The 20,157-nt window shown below is 32.0% G+C and overlaps 1 protein-coding gene and 1 pseudogene across 2 annotated transcripts; both read left to right on the top strand.

The window, feature by feature from the left end:
* Window positions 1–251: 251 nt before the first annotated feature.
* LOC149988475 (uncharacterized) lies at window positions 252–3,275 on the top strand. Its single transcript, XM_090252603.1, has one exon. The coding sequence runs from the start codon at window positions 1,314–1,316 to the stop codon at window positions 3,222–3,224; it is 1,911 nt and encodes a 636-aa protein (XP_090108729.1). The 5' UTR covers window positions 252–1,313; the 3' UTR covers window positions 3,225–3,275.
* Window positions 3,276–3,658: 383 nt separating this feature from the next.
* LOC112285535 (long-chain-fatty-acid--[acyl-carrier-protein] ligase AEE15, chloroplastic-like) lies at window positions 3,659–11,945 on the top strand (annotated as a pseudogene). The gene is made up of 16 exons (XR_016504519.1): window positions 3,659–3,784; window positions 4,417–5,461; window positions 5,918–6,144; window positions 6,445–6,636; window positions 7,055–7,170; window positions 7,375–7,462; window positions 7,787–8,001; window positions 8,345–8,463; window positions 8,586–8,735; window positions 9,000–9,067; window positions 9,253–9,517; window positions 9,753–9,808; window positions 10,042–10,201; window positions 10,592–10,817; window positions 10,970–11,091; window positions 11,240–11,945. The product of XR_016504519.1 is annotated as a long-chain-fatty-acid--[acyl-carrier-protein] ligase AEE15, chloroplastic-like (transcript).
* The last annotated feature ends 8,212 nt before the right edge of the window (window positions 11,946–20,157 follow it).

The following is a 20,157-nucleotide window of genomic DNA, read 5'->3' as shown; positions in this document are numbered from 1 at the left end:
CACAAACAGTAAATAAATTTTAATATAAATTTTTATTGGATCTAAAAAAAAGAATTAAAAAAAGTTGGTGATATTTGAACATTGCTAACATGGTGTGGTGGTGACATGGAATGAAAATTTGCTTTAAGTAACCTAAATTCTTTTAAGTTATAGACTTGGTTTCCAAAAATATGTTTATTAATTTCTTTTAAAAAATTAGACCATTTTAATAATTCCTGAAAAATTTTAAGTTTATTAAGTTGGATCTACAAAACTAATTTAAATATAATTTTAATGTGTACACATATTTTATAAAAAACTCTCAATAAAGTAAAATTCCTTTTGTGCCTTTATATTAAATTTGCCAAAGAAATTACATATTGTAATGTTTAACTACTAAAGATATACAATTGAATGATTTTAGTTTTTTATTATAATTTGAGATAAAATTTAAACTCAAAATAATTATTGTGTGGTAAACGTGATGTTCTTAAATAGGAATTATTTTGATCATACCATTTGCATGTATTATGTATTATATCATTGAACGTTTAATATAATAATTTTATCATACAATAAGGGTTGAAATTTTTATCAAATACATGTTTTTATTTCTAACTAAATATCATTTTTATGTGATTTTTTATATAGATTATGTAAAATAAATCATAAAATTATTTGTGTAAAAATATTTTTTTTCTTCTTTGAATACTAATTTTTTGGAATATTATAAAGTATTTAATAATAAAAATATTACTAGGATTTTTACCATATAGGTGTTCAGTACTTGATTTTTTTTAAAACTACAGATAAAACATTATTGATCCTATTGCTCAATTTTGCCTTGAATTGTCAAGATCTCCATTCTAAATGCAATTATTAAAAAATAATACCAAATTTAATTCTGATGTTATACTTTTATTACAAATGATTAATTCTTAAGTTAATAACTTTCCATATCTCTATTTAAAAAGACAATCATTGCAACCTTCTGTTACCAAATGCTATCAGTTTTGAATTTATAGAAAATCTTTTAAAGTATTCTATAAGTGCTTCAAGTGATTTGTATTAATCATGAAAGATTCCTAATTTTTTTCTTAATTGTAATTATGATTTAAGTTATTTGTAGAATTTTTAATACGTTAATTTGCAAAAAAAATTGAATCCAAGCTCAAAGAGTATTAATTTGGCATAAAAGCAGTCCTCTATTTACGATGAAGATCATAAATTATCATAATGAAAATTTTTGATTCTAATCCACCGATGATAAGTTTAATCTTTCAAACTTATTATCTATAACTATAACCATCAACAAAAGATTTAATTGTATAACTATGAATTTGCATAAAAAACATCCTTGCAGAGCTATAGCTACAAAGAAAATTACAAAGAAAAAACACGGAGGAAAGAATATATTCAGTTGGGAGGAGGATTGCAAATCAGATATTGAATCAATAACAAAATTCATAAGTGAGACAACCACTCTAGCTTTTAAAAGCATGAATAAAAAACCTAAGAAGATCAATTCATCAAAAAACAAAAGTCGTAAAGAGTCTAAGAAAACCTTCAAAAATAAAACAAAACCTTTAATTTTTTCAAGTGAATGTTCAAAGAAAACATATGAAACAAGTACCCATGAAAGCACTTCACCAATGATTTCACCCAGAGACTCTAAATGTATCACTAGAGAGTATAAGAGTGGTGGCCTTTCCGAAAACCTTAGTAGTATTTTTACCAATTCGGAAGTTGAAAGTGGTGAAAATGATGAAACATTATCTATTACCATTGGAAGTACTTTGAAAGAAGAGCAATACATAATTCAAAAAAAGTTGGGTAGTGGTGCCTTCTCTACCGTGTGGTTGGCATGGGACAAGCAACATGATAAACATGTTGCCCTAAAAGTCCAAAATTGTTCAAGAGATTGTTTGAAGGTGGCTCAAGAAGAGATTAAAATTCACCAAGAGGTTGCGGCATGTAGAAAAAAAGATGGTGAAGTAGCCGTAGTTACACTTTTAGACCATTTTGATTACAATGTATCACAAAATCGGAAGCATGTGTGTATGGTGTTTGAGTATTTAGGTGACAATTTGCTCACACTCATTAAAGCTAATAAACATAAAGGACTTCCTCTTTATGTTGTCAAGGGAATAACTAAATACATATTAGTAGGTTTAAACTACCTCCACAATGACCTCAAAATCATTCACACAGATTTAAAGCCTGAAAATATTCTACTAACATCTCCCTTGGATCCACACCATGATCCAAGGATATTTTTCACTAGAAAAAGTGACAACATATCAACCAAAAATATTAAAAAGAATTTTAAAAAAAATATGCCAAAAAGAGAAAAAAAATTAAATGATTTTTATCACAAGAGTAAAAATCATCATCAATATCATAAACATGATAATTATTACAATAAAAACCTACAAAAACTAAATTTGGTTCAAAATTCTTTTGAGCCTCCTCTTCTTACAAACACTTTAGAAATTGACAACTGTGCAAATGATAGGGACAAAATGACAATGATTGAAGTGCAATCCTATTTAGAACAAGATGAAAGACTAGCTATTGATTCGGATCCAGACATTGCAAGAAATGACAATACAAACATAGAATTCAAAACACCATCACCAAACCATAAAGTTGAATATCCACAAACGTCCACCTATTTGTACGGTGAGTCTCCTCATGAATTGGGTCTTCTTGACCTTCGTTGCAAAATCATAGATTTAGGGTCCGCATGTTGGACCCACAAAATCCTCACTAGTGATATTCAAACTCGACCATATCGGTGCCCGGAAGTAGTTTTGGGGTGCAATTATTCTACCTCCGCGGACATGTGGTCTTTTGGATGCCTTGTATTTGAATTGGCCACGGGGAACACCTTGTTTGATCCTCAAACGGGAGGAAGTGAATACAATCGAGATGAAGACCACTTGGCACAAATGATGGAAATTCTTGGTCCCATTCCGAAAAGCTTGAAAGAAAAAGGAGCAAATGCACATCATTATTTTACCAAAAATGGAAAATTGAAGCATACAAAGCCAAGCGGCCATTTTCCAATCCACAAGTTGCTTGTGAACGAGTATGGATTTGATGAAATTAATGCTAAAGAATTTGCCAAGTTCATTCTTCCCTTGTTGGAGCTTAACCCCAACAAAAGGCCAAATGCTGCTTGTTGTTTAGAACATCCATGGCTCAAATATTCTACTATGGACTCACCCCAGCACTTAGTTTAAAACATTTTGCATTTGAATGAATCAAATTTTGGAATTGTAGTACTGCAAAAGGTACAAAATAAAATTTACTCAGAGTGTGCCTTTTGTTTTAGTTTTTATTCAAAATACATCAATAATTATGAAATATGAAGTTTCATTTGTTAATAAAATAACAATCACTTCATGTATATATAAACCGATTTTTATAATTCACCTGATTAAATTCATGACTTCTTTATTCAAATATAAGTTTGAGTTGTTTATATTGTGTTTGTGAATAAATTTCAATTATGAGAAATACTTATTTAAGATTAAAAACAAGAAAGATATTTTTGAAGTAATAAATAGATCCATGTATATTGGAACATTTGACTGGTTTCAGCATATTAAAAAAGAAACAAAAACTCAACTAATTTTGTGCTTATTTTCATGTATTTAAATATTCAAATTATGCCCATTAATTCTATTTGAGTTAAACATCTTAAAATTCAATTACCATTTGAAATTAAAATAACACACAATGAAAAATGCTACACTCTTTTAGTATTTCTTCAGCAACAAATACAACCATGAGAGTACATGTATGGCTTCTCAAATAACTTTTTTTTCAGAGTTTTAAGACCTTGTTTACATGATAACAGAACACATCTATTTTTGTCAATTTAAAAATCTAAAATTATGCATTCATCAAACTAGTTGATTAAGTTAACCATGTTTATAATAAAAAAAAACTTGAAGAATTTCAAGATGAGTAGAATTATCACACAATAATGTAACAAACCTTGGTTTCAATAAACCATTATGCTTAACAACAATCAAGTACAAAGTAATAAAATGTAGAATTGAAGAAACAATCCTTTAATAACAACAATGTAAAAGGCAATAAATTTTAAGTTGAATAGCACTTCTTTTTTTTAGTAGAATACGTGCCAGCTGAAAATAAAATTTCCCAACTTCTGAAACGACTAATACATTAGACCCATGTCTCAAAGATTTTATCAACCTTAAACTGATGTTTTTAGATCTGATTCATAACCTTAAAACAAGGTTTACTTAATAAAAAATATTGGAACATTTATTTATATATATATATATACTATTGTAAACATTATAATTTCTCAAAAACAATTGCATCAACAAAGCAAAAACAAATCTGAGATAATATTTTCCTGCTCTATCCCAACCAATGGCGCTATCCTTCACGTTCTCACAGAAAGAAGGCAAAAAGGGGAAGAAGAAGAAAACTACCCTGGTGGCAGCCACGTCAGCAAGTACACAACGAAGGGAAGGGAACGTGGTGTGATAACCAAGCTTGAAAGTGCGCAAAGTCATAGGAAGCAAGATCGATAGACCCGGTGCCAAGTGATGTCATGGGAAGCTCTCATACACAAAGCTCTTTCGCAGCTCCGCTTCAAACGGAGAGAGAGACAGAGACAAAGAAGAAGCAAGAAGAAGATGAAGATGAAGATCTTAGATACTTTATTATGCAGCGTGTCTCGTGTCCTCCGGTGTAACGACGCAACAAGAAGCATTGCTCACGATTCACGCACATCATGCAGCCTGAGAATGGAGCTTGCTTGTTTGCTTACTTGCTGACTTGCTTAGGGAGACGTGTATCCATGGATGATGACAGTATTGAAAAGTTGCTAACCAGGGGGATGGATATTCCTTGAAAGGGAGATGGCGAGTTCCCACATAATGTGGACAACCACGAGCCTAACACTTGCCGCGCTTCTCTTCCTATGGCGTCTTTACCGTGCGACGTCACGAATGTTGAATCTCAGTAAGTCGGAACTTTACCATCAGCTGCTCCAGCGACGAAACTGTGGCCTCGGTCTCGCCTCGTCTCGCCCGTGGCCTTGTCGCTGTTGCTGCGATGTGCGCGGTCTAAACCAGTTGTCTGCTTCGCTAGTGACTTTTGGATCCGCTTCCGTTTGTATGTATTGAAGGCGTGTCTCTCGTCCCTCTATCGCGAAAATTGGTCTGTTTCGGCGTTTGTTTCGATGCACAATTGGTCGTTGAAGTGTTCCCTGTTCGGCTCTTGTTTTCAGTTGAGAATTGGATTAGAGTCGGTTTTGGAGGTTTGATGTTTGGATGTTTGAATGCTGGTGATGTTTTGGGATAGAGTTGATAGCAGGAGGAAGTAGAAAATATAGACCGATTGTTTCTGCTGGTCTTGGTATTATCAGGTGTGGCAGGTTCGTTGGAGGCTTTTTGAGACGTTCAGCGGGTGCAAATTCTGGTGCCGAGTTCCGCAGGTATTATATTTCTTGGATGTTTTGCCTTGCAGTTTCTCTACATGAAGTCAACGTGTTTTGAATTCGAGGCTCGATGGTTTCCAACTTCGTAGTGTTCCCTCTCTATCGTGTCCGGCTGCGAAGTACTTCCAGAAGCTCACATGTTTCTGTGAATTGAGAGCGTTCAAGAGAATCGTCTGTTTTGATCAAGTATCTCTCATAGAGTTTACAGCTACAGGACATAGACAAGAGCTTAATACCTCCAAATGCTCAGCGACATTTGAAGGTTTTGTCTAGTTTAAGGTATTAGTGTGTTCATTTCTGAAACGCTCAAAATTTGTCGGACTTTTGTATTTCGAGATTTTATTTGTAGCCTTATTTCTCAGCTTGTATCATTTTTTGAGGAGTTTTCCTGATCAAGTGTTCTTTCTTCTTTCACTTGCACAAGTCACTTGCTTCCATTGATTGATTTTGTAGGCATACTGAGCGTAATGGCTATGCAAGTGAACTCTCTACTATCTCAGGGATGGGAGTCTTGTGCACAGCCAGTCACAAAGAATCCTTGTCTTGGGAATCCTTCAAAACCTCTAGTACAATCACCTCTAAATCAATGGCGTCAAGACTTTGTTGCACGAATGAACTTCAAGAGGTCTCGTGGTTGCAAGATTTTTCCTGGACTGCTTTCTCCTCTAGCCACAATTGAAGTATGATTCCTCTCATTACAATGATGCTCAATTCTTGTAAATTAGAAACTGAGTGGAGCTTCTAATTTATCATTATGAGGATCAATTTAATTTTCTTTGCCAATCCATGTGGTATTTCGATGATGATTTTATCCTGAGAGGTAACTCAGTTATGCATGTCATAATGTTAATACATTATTTTTACTCTTCATTTAGGACGTTCGACATTGTTTCTGAGCGAATTGTGGTTTTATCGCACTGTTGAATCCAAAAAGTAAAGGTTACTCATGAATACTCTTATCTTCATTTGCATTTTATCAGCCACAACAACACTTCCAAGGGGACAGGAAGTGTTCGCCACTTCTCGAAAATAACATTGAGAGCCCATCGTCTAGATCTTATGAGTGGAAAGCTGTTCCTGACATCTGGAAGATCGCTGCTGAAAAATATGGTGATCGCATCGCTCTTATTGACCCCCACAGGAAACCTCCAGTTCAATTTACTTACAAACAGGTTTTTATTCTTCAATTTTTAAGCCTACTTGAGCTCCTGGTTGTTTAATTTCCCACTACTCAATCTTAATATAAAGTGTTTGGAATGCTTTGCTTGAATTTACCTGCGCTACTGGTGATCTAGCATTTCTTCTGAAAGTCCTCTGCTTCTCTTCTACAAACACGAGCAGCCAAACCCAACACTAAAGTACTGTTGCCCCTGCAGTTCTAGATGTAATTCAATTTTTCAGTGAAATTCCCTGCCAAACGATTAGTTAAATTAATTCGTTGTTACTCAAGCATTTAAAAGTTCTGCGATTCTTCAAGCCCATCATGGTAAGACTTTGGGAGAAATCAAATCACACAGAATTGTCCAAATTGCTACGTATTGGAAACACCATGTGTGCTGATCCTAGGTGCGCAAATGCAACTACATGCAGCTCGAGCAATCCATCTTGGATTATGCTGAAGGACTTCGGGTCTGTGGAATTTGTCCAGACCAACACATGTCACTCTTTGCCGAAAAATTCTTATCGCTGGTTGATCGCTGACAAAGGTTTGCACAATATTGTCTGTTTCACTCCTCTTTTAGCGCACGTCCTGAAACACAAATGATCAAAATGGACTTTTAACACGTAATATGTTTCCTTACCTCACATTAGTCACAAAAGCTTCGATATCTGCAGCAAACAGAATGTAGATATCTCCTACCTGTGCTTTTTTTTTTATTAGTTCTTGACTTAGATTACTTCTTTTACAGTAATCATGGCTGTGGGAGCTGCTGCTGCTGTTAGAGGGTCAAAATCTTCAGCGGATGAATTGTTTCACATTCTCACTCATTCTGATAGGTGCGTCGGAATTAAAAAGTGGGGTGATTATTATGCCTTATTGTAGACTGTTTTGTATAATTACACTATGTGGGTTGAATGAGCATGTTGGGAATGTCAATTAGCTATTGCAACACTAACAGCTGCAACCATATTGCATGTCTCATCAGTGCTGTGCAAAATTGGGATTTGATACTTGATTCACTTCATAAATTTTATAACGAAATTATTTCTCCAAGGTCTTACTTACTAGTGAATATTTGTTAAGTTGTGCCATTAGAAACTAATAGTGCCTTGGAAGCATCTATCATATATTAACCTTATTCTGCCTTGATCTTGTGACAGTGTCGCGTTGGTTGTTGAAAACCTTCAGCTTTACAACAAGATTGCAGCCCGTTTAAAGGGAAACAATGTCATTAAATTTGTAATTGTACTATGGGCCTCCAAAGACAATTTGGAAGACAGTAAGGTTCAAGCGGATTATCCAATTTATTCTTTTGAGGAGTTAGTAGCTTCTGGAAAGAATTGTCGGCAAGCTCTAGCTGCTGTTGCTAATTCAGGTTCTTACCAGTATACTCTTTGTCTTTGCCGCTCATCAGAGCAATGCACGAGTGAAATGTGGTTCCACTTACTGCGGCATTATTTCGACTTGAAACTACCTATTTTGAGTGTCTCGGCTTGAAGAGTATTTGACGGTGATGTTACTAAAAATAGATTGAGGGGGAAGGATATCTTTGTACGAGAAAGCATGTATTAGACTAAGAAGGCATATATAAATACTGAGAAAGCTGGGATGTGAACTTAAATGATCGGTTCTAATTAGTGGTTTGAAAATACGTGTGAATGAGGATGAAGTCTATATTATCATGTAAATTGAAGAAACCGTGAACTGATTTATACCAGGTGAGAGTGTTCAATATGATGTTATCCGTCCCGATGATGTGGCGACGTTGGTTTATACAAGTGGCACCACTGGCAGCCCTAAAGCTGTTATGCTTACTCATGCGAATCTCGTTCATCAGGTCCTTCTTCTGTACCAATTCCGTGTTAGCCACAATTTTATAGCTTCTATGATTGTGTTGAATTGGCACTGTTTTCAAGTTTACTCAAGGTATTGATTCAAGATCTACGTATGCTTGAACAGATAGTGCACTTGGGGTCCGTTGTGCAACCAGAACCTGGTGACCGCTTTCTGAGCTTACTGCCACCATGGCACATGTATGAGCGTTCTGCTGAATATTTCGCACTCTCTCGTGGTGTTACTCAAGTGTACACAAGTGTGAAATATTTGAAAGTATAGTTCTCTCGTGAATTATCTTGATTCTTGAGTTTTCAGCACCATTAAATTCAAGATATGAAGACCAGTTCGTAATTTTTTCTCTTATGATTTTTTAAAATCTAAACTTGTGAAACATAATTTCTGGAATGTTAATATGTATGTTTGACTTTTGATGTATCAGGTGTATCTCGGAACTTAAATTGAGGATTTTGATGTGTAACTTTTGCATCAGTATTGCAATGTTGAGGGGCACTGATGCGATCATCCTTGAACTTGCAGGAGGATTTGGTCCGGTACCCACCAGATTACTTTGTTTCTGTCCCTCTGGTGTTTGATATGCTGTACAGGTACGTTAAATTGAAAGTATTGTTAAGATTGCAATGAAATATTGGCATTTGCATTTAATAACATATCTTATAGTTGTAGATTTCTTTATATTTAATTTAAGTAAGTCAACGATTACAGTCATGATGTACAACTATCCTATTTTATCTTTGTTGTGTGATTCATCATAGTGGGAATATGGGTGCAGTGGGGTTCAAAAGCAACTGACAGCAGGTTCCAAGATTCAAAAGCAGATCGGCCTTACTCTCTTGGACCTCAGTCTTAAGTTTGTCGATTTCAAGCGTATACAAGAAGGCCGAGATGTCTCGAAAGCAAGAGAATCATACTATCAAGTGGACGCAACCAAGGAGTGGATAATGGCGACGTTTGAAGGATTTCTGCTGCTGACATTTCACCTTCTAGCGCAGAAACTTGTTTACTCAAAAGTTCTTGCTTCAATTGGTATCAAAAAGGTGTGTTTTACAAATAAACTTCCCGAGTGTGCATCACCTGCTTAAATTTTCCTGTTGGTAATAATTTTGAACCGATGAACCTCAATGAGAACCGAAGACCTTCGATTTTCCATGTGAAATTTCTTTAATAGTATACCTTACCTCCTCATTATTGGTAGAAGAATCCTAGGTGCATTGATTTTTAAGTGACTGTTTAAAGTTGTTGATCCTGAAAGTGGAAACACTGTCCCTCCAGGCATCAAAGGTTCCGTTAAAGTCCGTGGTCCTCAGATAATGAAAGGCAATTACAAGGTATGACTTTTCAAGAAAACCAACCCATTAAATGTGGATTATGCTCTAAATAGGTCTAGGAATCCATTCATTTCGGTAACAGTAAGAAATGTTAGTGAATGTAGCCAAAATCAACAGATTTTGCTTTATCGAATTTAAGATTACCGTAAACGCGAGCTGCCTGTGCTTTTTTGGACCAGCATTTTCTACTTGGATGGGAGATTTTGTGGCTCACACTAATGTCGCTTGTGCAGAATCCTACAGCAACTAGTAAAGCTACAGATACTGAGGGCTGGTTTGAGACAGGTGATCTTGGATGGGAAGTTCCACATTCAACAGTTGGGCCTGCGCGGATGTGTGGAGGGCTTTTTGTTTTAGATGGACGTGCTAAAGACACTATTGTCCTATCAAATGGTATGGACTTTATTAACTGATTTTTTTGGAATGGTCCAGTACGTCATGTAATACACCATGGATACATGCATACATCTGTTCAATTATATGTGATAATGCATGCAAACGTGTGTACTCACATTAATTGAATTATGGTTAAGAATATTTTGACAATATAATCATAGTTGGATAGTTCATAAGTCCCCGTGGCAAACTCGATACCTTCATATTATGTTGCATACACACAGAAAACCCCAAGAAGATAACAGCTGCTGTTATTTGTCATCTCAACGGATGAATTTTCATTCTTGCTATTCATTTTCTCGTTCAAGCTTTTTAGTCCTGGGAATAAAATAATTTAATTTTTTCTAACTTCGATGTTATAAATTGTGGATGTTTTGATGTATTCAGGTGAGAATATTGAGCCGCAAGAGATTGAAGAGGCAATCCTACAGAGCAAACTGATACAAAATGTTGTGCTTGTGGGACAAGACCAACGGAGGTTAGGGGCAATCGTAGTTGCTAACCAAGAGGAATTGCAAGCCGCAGTGAAGGAGTTGAAACAATCTAAAGGAGATACATCAGAGATCTCTAAAGATGACTCAAAATGTGTTATTCATCAGGAAATGAATCGGATGTGAGTCATTCACTGTGGTTAATTTGATAATACTCTTCTACATGTGTTTTGGTTTTAACTTGTTACTACACATGTTTTGTTCATGTTAGAGGAATGTTCACAACGCCTTCTAAGCCTTTCTATTATTTGCCTGGTTGCTGTGGATTGCGCAGTTTGGCAAATTCTTCCTGGCCAGTGGGTCCATTTGTCGTTGTTGACGAAGATTTCACGGCATGATATTGCAGTATATCGCTTTATGTTTTTAATATTTTCAGATTGATATGGTATCCTTAAGGTGACAAATTTACTCGGGTAGTTCGTGAAAGGATTGTGCTGGAGCTGCTATATGTATTTCTATTTTTGATTGTTTATATGTACATAATAAACCAATTCGTACGAAGAGAAAGGAATGACCCAGCGTTTCTCTGCTTTTTGCTATGCAGGTTGAGAACGGATTATTGACGCCAACAATGAAGGTGCGTCGATAACAGGTTGCTTCACGCTTTCAAGATGAAATCAACACACCTTTCAAAGTCAACAAGGACATATAACCTATTCAATCTTATCATCTCTAGGAGGTTGTAACGGTCCTGATTGCCAGCTTGGGAACTTTTGCAAAGTTTCACTGCACATTAGTTTTAATTTTGTGGGTAAATACTATAAAAAGCAGTGTAGCAGTCCTGAGGCTGTAACCAAAACTTGTGGATAATGATTTGTGAATCGTTAGTAGTCCAATAACACATCAAAATGGCATGATGGACTTTTGGAGCTTTTCTCTGTTGGCCGGAAACCCGAGTTGAGGGAATGGAAGTGATTGTGGCATTGTTTTATGCATGTGAACTGCCTCTTCATATTGCACGACTTATAAACTTGCTACACCGGAAACAATGCTCCCTGGAAATCTGGTACACAAAATCTAGCTCGAAATTCCTTGCACTGACGTTGTGTTACCATTTTGTAAGTTAACGAGTGACATCGGAGTTGATACAAGCATGAAGTGCTTGTGGCAGCTGAATGTAATGAAGAGATAAGAATAGTATTGAGTTATTGTGAATAAATCATACAATGTTTTTTTAATAATTTCTAAAACCTAATAAAGTGGCCAAAAACATAACTTTAAATTAAGGTTTGTTATTGGATTGTCACCTAGAGAGAGATTTATTTAAAATAGAAAAAAATATTATATTTAAGAATATTATATTTTAAGAAATTATATTTAAAAAAAATATTTCTTTGATTCAAGATTTTTTTAAAATAATAAATGGATGTTGATGTTGACTAACTATGAAAGCTTTACAAGATTTTTTCTTGAAATTTTAAATTTTTTTCTAAAAGTTTGCATCATGATTTTTAAACTTAATTCATTTATTATTGTCTTAAATAGAAATATGCATATACACACACACATATATATATATATATATATATATATACATATTTTCATATATTTTACCATTTTAAAAAAGAATACAAGCAAAATTTTTATTACTGATTTATTTCTGATTTGACGCTCACATCTTAAGTCTCTTCTTATATTTAAATTAAATAACCATTTTTAGTTTATAATTATTATTTTTTTAATACTTGCTACATATTCCCTATATTATTCCTATTTTGTATCTTTTCTTGCTGCTGTAAGTATTACCTAAGATAATTATATAATTTAACTAGGAAAAAGCCTCTCTTTAATCTATTCACATCTACTAAAGTTCTAATGTACTTTCATAAACTATTTTCTTCCAACACTTATTATTATTATTATTATTATTGTCACATTTATTTCTAACAAGAATTTTTTTATTACATAATAAAAAATAAAAAATAAAAAATCATCAAATAATTTTATAACCTCGTTTAATTTATTTGTTTTTAGAGTTGAGCACAAATAACTATGCATTTTTATTTTATTTTTTATGATCAACATAGAATTATTTTTATATAAATGCAAAATCTCAAGTACATTGATTTTATGATTAAGTTTGTAAGTATTTTTGTTAAATAAAATTACGATTAAAAATAATTTTGTTATTTTTATTTTTTTATATTATTTTTTTGAAATACATGTATGTATGTATGTATGTATGTATATATATATATATATATATATGGGAATGTTAAATAGACTCATTCTTTTATTAAATAGACCAATCTATGATGAAAAAAATAGTAATCATGATGAATGTGGTTGATTTTTATTAATTACATATCCAATATTGGAGAAATGAATCTAAAGATTGTTTATTTACTAATTTTCATAATGGTTAGAATAGATCGTTTTACTAAAAATCTGAGTCCATTTAACATTTTCTTACATATATCTATATATTTTAATAATTATTTATACAAATAAATTTCAATAGATCTTTATTTTTTGAATCTAGGTAAGTAATAGATTTTAGAATTGTAATGATTTTGAAGAGTTTTTGTAAATGATTTTTTATTAAATAAAAAATATTTCTAAATAATAATAGTTGAAGTATTTTAAATAATTTAAATTTAACTTGGAATAAAAAAACTAAAATGGAAATTTTTAAAAAATAGTTTATTTTTTTTTACTTGTAAAATTATAAATATGTTAGTTCTTTATAAAGTAGTTAAAAAAATATGAAATCATTATCGGATGGTAGAATTAAATGTTTTTAGCACCAGATTTTATTTATTTCATACATAATTTTTAGTAATAAAAATAATATAAGGTAAAATAAAAGATTTTTTGATTAAACTTTTAAAATGACAATGAAGTTATATCAAGAAACTAATTTTAAAAATTAGAATAGAGATCTCAAATTACTTAAATGCTTCATCTTATTTTGTATTTTGTTGTCACTCTTTTTTTTCTCTTATTCTTTCAGCTTATTTTATATAATAATTCATGTAACAATATTAAAGATTAGTGGACAAAATTATGTTCATTTTTCAACTTTGCTCGCAAGGAAGGGAGAAGGTACTTGAGCTTATCAAGTGAGTCCATCATGTCATGCACAATATACAATAACTTAGTGATACAATGCTAGTAAATCTCTTTAAGAATAATTAATTAATTTAAATATGCATGAAATGGTTAACAAAATCCATCATAAGAAAGTAAAAGAATACCATCCAAAGTACATTTGTATATCATCTATCTTCACCTTTTACAATGCATATAAAAAAAATAATCAATCACATATAATATATTAATATTAGACTCTATAATTATTATAAAAAATAAAAAATACAATGCTATTATTTTCTATAATAATTATAGAGTCTAATATTAAAACTATTGGAGATATGTTTTAAATCCCTCTAAGTTTTTTGCTCCAAATTATGGATCTATACTTGGTACACTTATATATAATAATGCAATTTTGACTTCATAAAAGCAGATTAGTTGTAATCTATAATTTTCTTGGTACTTTTTTTTGGATATTAGATGAATTCTATATATAAAATTATATATAAATAAAAGTAATAAAAATTTCATATGTACATGCTCAAACATTTTTTAGCCATGAAAAGATGTTATATATTAACAAAAATGTTCAAGCTTCAAGTACACATGAAGTTATTATATATACACCAATTATGTCTATACACATACCCAAGGCTTGTGATTGATTCATGCAGATCTATTTTTTCTTGTTCCAATGTGGATTCCCATCTCTTCTTTCTCTTCTTTGTATCAAGGATACAAACTGGAAGAAGATATATAAACTCGTGAAATCTGTATCAAAAAAAAAAAAAATGAAAAAATAGAAGAAAGTACGTATATTCAAGGAAGAATTGGAATGGCTATTGCCAAAGAGTAGAAAACATAAGACTCTTGAAACTAGACTAAAAGTAAGAAAGGAGTTGACAAGAGTGAGGAAGGCCTCACTCTTGCTTTTATATATACTACTTAACTAAGAGTTATGTGGTGACATGCTATAAGACCTCTAATATGCGTCCAACTTGCAGAACACATGTCTAATTTGCAAGGCAAGTTTCCTAGGTGTGTGCCATATGTCCAACTTGTAGCACAAGTAGTCAATATGTCGACATGTGGCTTCTTTGTTGGCCAAGTTTTCAACCTATCAATCACTTATAGACATGTATAAAGACAAAGCAGCATCTATGAAGCTTTTAGGAAGCTTTCTATAAAACATTATCATATTTATCTACTTTGACTTACTTCTACCTATTATTATTTTTTAGATAATTATCAAGATAAATATGTATGTCTGTGTCATTATCCCCCTTTCTAGACATGAGTTCCACAAAGAGCGGTGATTACATGTTGATAAAGTCAAAGATGCATTGAACTATATTTGCTACATACTCTAATCTTTGTTCCCTTTGAAGGTAATTGATAGGTCCCTTCAACCATCAATAATGTCCCATACCAGAATCAGAAGACCACCTTGATATTTGATCATTATTGAGGCCTTCATAACTTCCTTCAAATAAAACATTAGTAATACCATCAAGAATGGTTCTTACCCCCAAAAGTATCACTAAACATTGGGAGTCCCTTCTAAGATCATGGTACCAAACATATTGTATCTCGCCATTTATTTAAAGAAGAACATATCATTCTTGAGGATCTTCATCTTAATTTTGCCGTCTCAAAGGTTGTGATAGTTACAATGTCTCATCTAGTAGCTAAGCAAATGATAGTTCTTGAGTTGAATATCCAAATTGTTGGTTCTCCATCTCTTAAGCACTAAAAAATCCAAAGAAATATTGATATAAGATAGAATGAAATCTCTATTAGACTTGCTTTGCTTTATAGCAAAGAATTTCTTGATTCTTCATCATAGTTTTGATAAATGTCATTGATGAAAAATTTTAACTTTGGCTGATGTATTTGCTAGATTCTTGAATGGCTTCCTTATGCATTCATTAATATCATATCCATACCAATGTACTAGATATTTTAACCTATTTTTGCACTGCCTTGAATCTAAGACTTCTTCCACCTCAAATTCTTCATTATTATCCACTTCTATAGAAGGTGGTGGCATTTGTTTCCTTCCTTGTATATCCATTGTCTTGTATGGCTCAAGTAAAGATATATAGAACACAGGATGAATTTACATAGACTCCGATAAGTATAATCAATAAGCAACTAGATTGATCTATTCACAAATGGAAAATGATCCAAACCTATGATAATCCAACTTATCACAAGGACAAATAGTTATAATATTATAACAAAGTAACCATACATTATCCCTCATATAGAATTGAGGTTGTTCCTTGCAATAGACATTTGCGTTGACTTTTTGTCATTCTTTAGCTTCTTTTAATTTTACCTTCATTGTTGCATGTAGCTCTGACAATTCATTTGTCACATCTTCTATCACAAGATTATCAACTTTTAAAAAGTCAAAAGTATTAAATCATGGATGATAACCATAATTAGTAAAAAAAGATGTTTGTTGAGTAGAAGAATGTATCAAATTATTATAAGCAAGCTCTGCCAATGGCAAAAGAGTTGTCAAATCATCGTGTTGATAATTGATGGTACACCTCAAATATTGCTCTAAAACTTGATTTATCCATTTTACTTGTCCATCAGTTTGAGGATAGAAAGCTAAAAATAGTTTTATATCTATCTTCAATATCTTAAAAAGAGTTCTTCAAAATCTCAATAAAAATTGTATTCTTCAATCTGATATAATATTCCTTGATAATCTATGATAACAATAGATATTATCAAGGAAGAGTTTAGTTGTTTCCTCACTTGTGATAGATTTTGTACATGATAAAAAGTATACTATCTTAGTGAAATGATCTACAATCACGAATATAGAATCATATGAACTTGAAATTGGAAGATTCATAATAAAATCCATAGAAATAAAAGACCATGGTTGTTCTTGTATCGTAATAATTGGAAGAGTCCATAAGATTGATGACAAGGAGTTTTTGATCTTCAACAAATATCACATGTCTACACAAATTCTTTAACAACCTTTTACATTTGACGCCACCAAAAATCTCTAGATATAAGTTCTAAAGTCTTATTATATCCAAAATGTCCTACTGTAAGAAAATTGTGACGAGCTTCAAGAGCATGTAATTATGCTTCTCCTTCTGGAACATATAAGTGTCCTTTGAAATAAAGTAGGTTCTCCTTGAATTCACACTAGAAAGAATCTTGAGACTTAGAAGAATTATTTTTAATATCATCAACAAGAAGGTCTAAAGACATATTTGTTTGGATCTGCTCGAAAAAAGTCAAATCAATAGTCAATGTTGATTTCATTATTTGGAGATGAAATTGATCAGGCTTCAGTAAAATTATCTTTTGTTGATCAAAAGCTGCTTCTCCTTCTTTTGATAAAAGATAAGAATGTCTAAAAAGGACATCAAATAAACCTTATTTTTTTTCTAGCCAATGAGTAATATTGAACTTGAATCTTGACAAAGACATGCATCAACAAGCCTAGCAATGATTCAAAACACATGTTGATATGAAATACTCAAGGTTCTAGTGATCCATATACACGGTGACTAGACTTGAAGTGCCTTCTAAATAATGACACCATTCTTGAAAAGAATGTATAATTGTAAGAAGTTCCTTGTCGCGGATGTCATAATTAATCTCGACTTTTGAAAAATTTCTTGAATGAAAAGCTATTGGATGAAGTTTGTCATCTGCTCATGTTTGTGACAAGACTGCACCCAAGGCAAAGTCAAATGCATCTGTCTCCATAAAAAATGCTTTAGAAAAGTCAACACATTACAGGATTGGTGCAAAAATAAAAGCTTTCTTTAAAGCTTCAAATGATGCTTCTGCTTCTTTACTCTACTCGAGCTTGTTTTTACAAGTTAAGTATATAAGTAGTGCTACAACTTGAGAAAAGTTCTTGATGAAGATCTGATAGTAATTGACAAATCTCAAAAAGTATTATATATTTTTTATTATTTTTAGAATCTTCTAATCGATGATTGTATGAAATTTTTTAGGATCCATCATTAGATAATTGTTTGAAATGATGTATCCTAAGAAGTCAACTTGAGTAGTATTGAATATACACTTTTTTATCTTGGCATACAATTTTGCATTTCTAAGTTTTTGTAATACACAATGAATATGAACTTCATATTCTTGTGCGTTCTTAGAGTAGATTAAAATGTTGTCTAAGTAATAGATAATAAAATCATCTAAAAAATCACAAAAAATATCATTTATAAGATGTTGAAAAGCAATTGGTATATTCGTGAGTCCAAAGAGCATGACATTATATTCAAAGTATCCATACGTTGTTCGAAATGTAGTCTTCTATTCATCTCTTTCTTTAATGTGGACCACATTGTATGCTCCTCGTAGATCTATTTTGTATAGATCTTAACTTGATTTAGTTGATTAAGAATTCCACATATCAAAGGCAAAGAATATCTATAGTAATCTTATTGAATCTTCGATAATCCACATACATTTGTAATGATCCATCTTTTTTCTTTTCAAATAAAATAAAAGCTCCTGTAAGAGATTTTAAATGGCGTATGAAATTCTTAGCCAATTTCTCATCAATGTACTTCTTAAGTTCAACCAACTCATTTTGTGATAAACCATAGATTGGACCAAATGGACATTGAGTTTCTTTTTTAAGATTGATTGAACAATTATATAGACAATGCTCTGAGAGAATATTTGCATTCTTCTTCTAAAAAATATCTTAAAAATCTTGATGCTGACTTGAAATTTCACTTGAAATCTTTCCATCATTTAAAATGGATGTGGCGTAAATAACAAAAGACAATCCTTCTTTTGTAGCATGCAAAAAAGCATTTGTATCTACAAATATAGGTTTGGCTATACTAGACTTATGACTTTCTACTAGATTAGAAAAACTCTTAATGATTTTTGAAGAAAAGTCAAGTTTACAAGAAATCCAATCTATTACGATATTATATTTTTCTAACCATGATAAATCTAAAATGACTAAATTAGATAAAGATCTAATTATATTAAAAATTATGTAATTATTATGACTATTTATTACTACATCTATCGAAAGTGTTTCATGAATAACATCTCCAAAAGATAACGGATGACCATCTATGATTTATGTGATTCTTAGATTGAATCTCAAAAAGCCGATTATCACATTTTACAACAAAGTCAATTGTTTGACTCAATGTTTGAGGATCAAGTAAATTGAGCATCAATTTCTTTATTTCATATTATAATTTGTAGAAAAATTGATTGATAAGTGTTATATCATCATATTTGATATCTATTGCTAATTGTCAAAATTGTGAAGTGTATAATGTCACTAATTGATTGCCTTGTCACAAGATACAAATCTTTTTGATTGCAACACTGATTGCATCATGTTCTCTATACATAGATCAAAACTCCGTTAAGAAGGCTTTTAAATTATCCAATATTAGATCACATCATTCAAGAAATGATAAAAACCATGATAAAGTAGAACTTAAAAGTACTATTTCAATAAACGTGACTTATGATCCTTGAATTGAATAACTTTGAGGTTATAGTTCAATCACCAATTTTACCTAATTGATGAATCTTCAAAACTTAGATCTTATGCTATCAAGTTTTTCAAGCATTCTAATTTTTGGTTCCTTGAAACTTGAACAATATTCCATTGTAAGAGCAGTAATATGGCTTGATGTAGATGTTCAAGCAACTCCAATCATCTCTGATAATCTTGTTGCTCCTTATGGTTGTAGACTGAGTTGATGCATTGCAAGCATTAACTCTCTCATTTACTCTTGCATTTGAGCCATTACACTCTTCATTTGAGCAAGCTTTGCCATGCTAGCAGAATAAAAATGAAATGTGTCTATTTTCACATAATACAATACTAAAGAATAAAAATAAAATAAAAATAAAAATAAAAATAAATCCAAAAATAATATCAATTTAAAAGAAGATAATCTACAACTTCTAATATGCTTATGTCTTATTAAGAAAAAAGAGTAATCCGCTCTTAATCAAGAAAGGACAAAGCTCTGATATTATATGTAGAGTCTTGTTAATCTATCAAGGACACAAATTAGAAGAAAATATATAAACTCATAGAATCTATATCAAAAAAAAAGTAACAAAATAGAAGAAAGTATGTATATTCAAGGAAGAATTGGAATAGCTATTGTCAAAGACTAGAAAACATAAGACTCTTGAAACTATACTAAAAGCAAGAAAGGAATTGACAAAAGTGAAGAAGGCCTCAGTCTTGCCTCTATATATACTACTTAACTAAGAACTATGTGGCGACATGCTACAGGACCTCTAATATGCATCCAATTTGCAAGACACATGTCTAATTTGCAAGGTAAGTTTTCTAGGTATAGCACAAGTGGTCAACATGTCGACACGTGGCCTCGTTGTTGGCAAAGTTTTCAACCTATCAATCACCTA

This window comes from Physcomitrium patens, chromosome 8 (assembly GCF_059467195.1).
Source record: "Physcomitrium patens ecotype Gransden chromosome 8, ASM5946719v1, whole genome shotgun sequence".
Classification (NCBI taxonomy): Eukaryota; Viridiplantae; Streptophyta; class Bryopsida; order Funariales; family Funariaceae; genus Physcomitrium; species Physcomitrium patens.
This window is presented reverse-complemented; position numbering and strand designations above follow the sequence as displayed.

Coding starts and splice junctions, on each gene's coding strand:
- LOC149988475 (XM_090252603.1), top strand. CDS start 1,314: ATGAATTTGCATAAAAAACATCCTTGCAGAGCTATAGCTACAAAGAAA.